General features: G+C 41.6%; 1 protein-coding gene across 1 annotated transcript; it reads right to left on the minus strand.

Annotated features, from left to right (window-relative positions):
* Positions 1-635: 635 nt before the first annotated feature.
* LOC136806715 (uncharacterized) lies at positions 636-1,871 on the minus strand. The gene has a single exon (XM_067063307.1). It carries the CDS (start codon positions 1,869-1,871, stop codon positions 636-638), a length of 1,236 nt encoding a protein of 411 aa, XP_066919408.1.
* Between the last annotated feature and the right edge of the window lie 1,280 nt (positions 1,872-3,151).

Genomic DNA, 3,151 nt, shown 5'->3' on the forward strand with positions numbered 1-3,151 from the left:
GAAAAAAGGGCCGATTCCGCTCCTCCGCCAACCATGAAACCTCCCCCGTTAAAGCAAACGAAATTTTTGTTCTGATCCAATTTTTGGTTTGAGACGCGTGAGAATCTGTCTTATCAGCTAGTAGATTAGCTAGCGCTCCAAAGAAGTGCTCAGCCTCTACACCCATTCCACCATTCATGGAGTGAATGATCCATGATCAACTTTGATAATTGGTTCGTTGTAGTTTCTCTTTTTTTCCCGTTCGTTTGACGCAAAAGCGCTTTTGAGACTTTGGGCTGTGTATCTCAGAGCATAGGCGTTGAATACCTTTAAATCAAAAAATGCTCGTTGTCCACGAACCCAAAAGCCTCCAGCACTGATGTCAGCTCTCGCGTTGTCAGTCGTGATCGCACCTTTGTTTAAACGTTCGCCAGTGATCGGCTCCAACATTGGTTCGATAGCGACATCATGTGTCACTTGATTCAACATTTGAGCAATTGTATCCCTCAAAGTGTTGTGCCGTTGGTAGATGAACCCTCCTTTAGGGCAGGAAAGTGCATGCTCGACAGAGAACGACTTGCCACATGCACATGTCGATGGTAGGTGCTTCATGTTCCATCTGTATCGGACGGCAATTGCGTCGAAGAACTCTTTTTTTATAGCTTGAAATTTTCAGATTTCAGGGGTACAGTGGTCAACCAATTGGATGCACCTTTTGCTTGAGCAAGATCGTTCGCTTTCAGCTCTTGACGTGTCATTTCTCTGCGGAGATTTTCGAGGATGATTGTTCTTCCTTCTTTCCGTTTTCTCTTGATCTCAGACTTTGCTGCTCTGTTGTCAACTTCGCACACTGGTTTCGGTTCGATGATGTCTTGGGAGAACTTCATTGTAAGTTCTCTGGAGTTTTGAAATTCTTCCTTCGACAGAGATGATAAGATGGGTATGGCCAATCCTCCCATACGCACCGGTAGTGACAAGAGTAGTCTTTCTTCGGTGCTGCAGTGATGGTTTTCAGTAATTGAAGGAATAAAATGTTTGTCAATAACTTCATCGATGGGCTTCAGATACTCCTCAATTCCGGGCATCACACGTAGGTAGTAGGTGAACTTGCTAACATACCCACCAACGAATGCACAGTAGGCGAGGTGTGGTTCTGATCTTGCGATATCACTCAGTGTTTGGAGCTCAGCTTGCCATTTTTCTATCAATTTCTTTACATATTCCTGTTGGCCACCCTCTTGACCAATGAAACCACCAAGATATTTAAGTCCATCAACCGTGATGTTGATTCCTGTGTCTTTGAATAGCACCTTTGCTTCTTCGAGCTTCTCCTCCTTCACTATCAAATACGACTTGGAAGCTTTTGGGTTGTAACCTAGGAGAGGTCCTAAGTCATTGACGTCATCCCACCACTTCTTCAGGGCTTGAAGCTTCCCAGTACCAGCGAGGTCGTCAGCATATGCAGCATTTTTAACTCCTTGTGTCAGCAAATCTTCTTGGAGGATCTCAAGCAGTGGCATTAATCCAATTGCATATGCTGGCATTGCTGTAGGGTCGCCTTGTGTGGTACCTTCTTGCGATGCAATCTCCTTTCCTCCCATTAGGAAAAGTCTTGATGGGCGGTGGTAGCAGTTGTGAATATATTGAGCCATAGCTGGACACAATATTTTGATGTTGTGGAGCAGTGATCTTCTGTTAATGCTGTTGAAAGTATTCGCTGCATCCACTAGTATCACTCCGTCTGTCTCATCTTCTTGGAATAGTTGGTTGATTGCGTGAACTGCCGCTTCACAGCCAGCTTGCTGTCCAGCGCACACTTGAACACTACCAGTTGCTTTAAGGATATCTGGCTTGATGGTGTTGATCAGAACTTTGCCGAAGATACGTCTCATCACTTCTCCAATTCCAATTGGTCGTACCCCTGGGTTTTTGTCTAGAGGTATCAATCTACATTTTTTTTTTATTTATTCTTTGTTTAACGTTGGTCAAAATAAAATTGTACAAAGACTAATTAACACCAACATGACGATCAAATATTTACTAAATAGTAAATAATCTTGTAAAAGTTAAGATTTTAAAAATCATTAAAAGATTGAACACAGTTTGCAAGAGCAATAAATTTTTGTTTTCAAAATTTTGGTTTTGAAGCACTCAACTGAGTCTGATGTTTTGATCTCATTGGGCAATCTATTCCAAGCCTGTCCTGCCCGATAGTTGAAGGAATTCAAGCAAACTGAATTTTTTGGTAGCGGAAGTTTGATTTGAGCGCCTCTTCTGGATGTTGGGGGATGTCGGGAATCCTCATCCTCAACATCACTCCCTGATTTACGCTGGATAATTTCAAACTGATCCCAGCCTAGTTTATTCCCGATTTTATTTACGCTCTTATAAACTTCCACTAACATAAGTTGGAGATTTTGAGTGTGAATAGACGCACAATCTGCTTTGACCAGTAGCTCGTCATAATCAAGATGGACAAGATTTTCTTTTGCCCTAAGGGCCCTGCAATGAGCTTCGGCCGAAAGATTGTGAGCCATCTTACTACAAAACATCCATATTAAAGGGCAATATTTAAGTCCGCTTGTTCTTGGCTCAGGTACGATCTAAACCTGAGTGTAGTTTTTGTTTTCTGTGAGGCCTTGTTACATAGATCCTGAATATGCGGATAAAAGGATAAGGCACTATCTATGGCTAAACCAAGAAGTTTAACACACTCTGAAGATTTTAGTGAAAAATTTCCTAAATCAAGAGCTATATTTGCATTCATTGTACCTGGAAATAACATCTGAAACTTCTCCGGATTTGCTACGAGGGAATTATATTCAAACCAGGATAGAATAATATGCATGTCTATATTCAAAGCTTCAATGACTTCCTCCAAGCAGGAAGCACATTTATGGAGAGTATTATCATCGGCAAAGTTACAGAGGTCATCTTCATTTACAAAGTAAAACAAATCATTTATAAAAACATTAAACAGAATTGGACCCAAAATGGATCCCTGAGGCACTCCAAATAGCAAAGGTAGCCAGTTACTGTAAGATGACAAGCAAGTACAGCTTCAATTGATCGTCTTTTAACATCAACTTCTTGTCGGCATAAGATTTTCAGAATGCGTGCCATTGCTTCCCTCAAATCAGAGCTGTATTTGCCATAGTTCTTGGAGGCAAGG

This window comes from Clytia hemisphaerica, unplaced genomic scaffold (genome assembly GCF_902728285.1).
Source record: "Clytia hemisphaerica strain Z4C2 unplaced genomic scaffold, Clytia hemisphaerica genome assembly, whole genome shotgun sequence".
NCBI lineage: Eukaryota > Metazoa > Cnidaria > Hydrozoa > Leptothecata > Clytiidae > Clytia > Clytia hemisphaerica.

Excerpts from the sequence above, each read along its gene's own strand:
- LOC136806715 (XM_067063307.1), bottom strand. The coding sequence starts at position 1,871 with ATGAGACGTATCTTCGGCAAAGTTCTGATCAACACCATCAAGCCAGAT.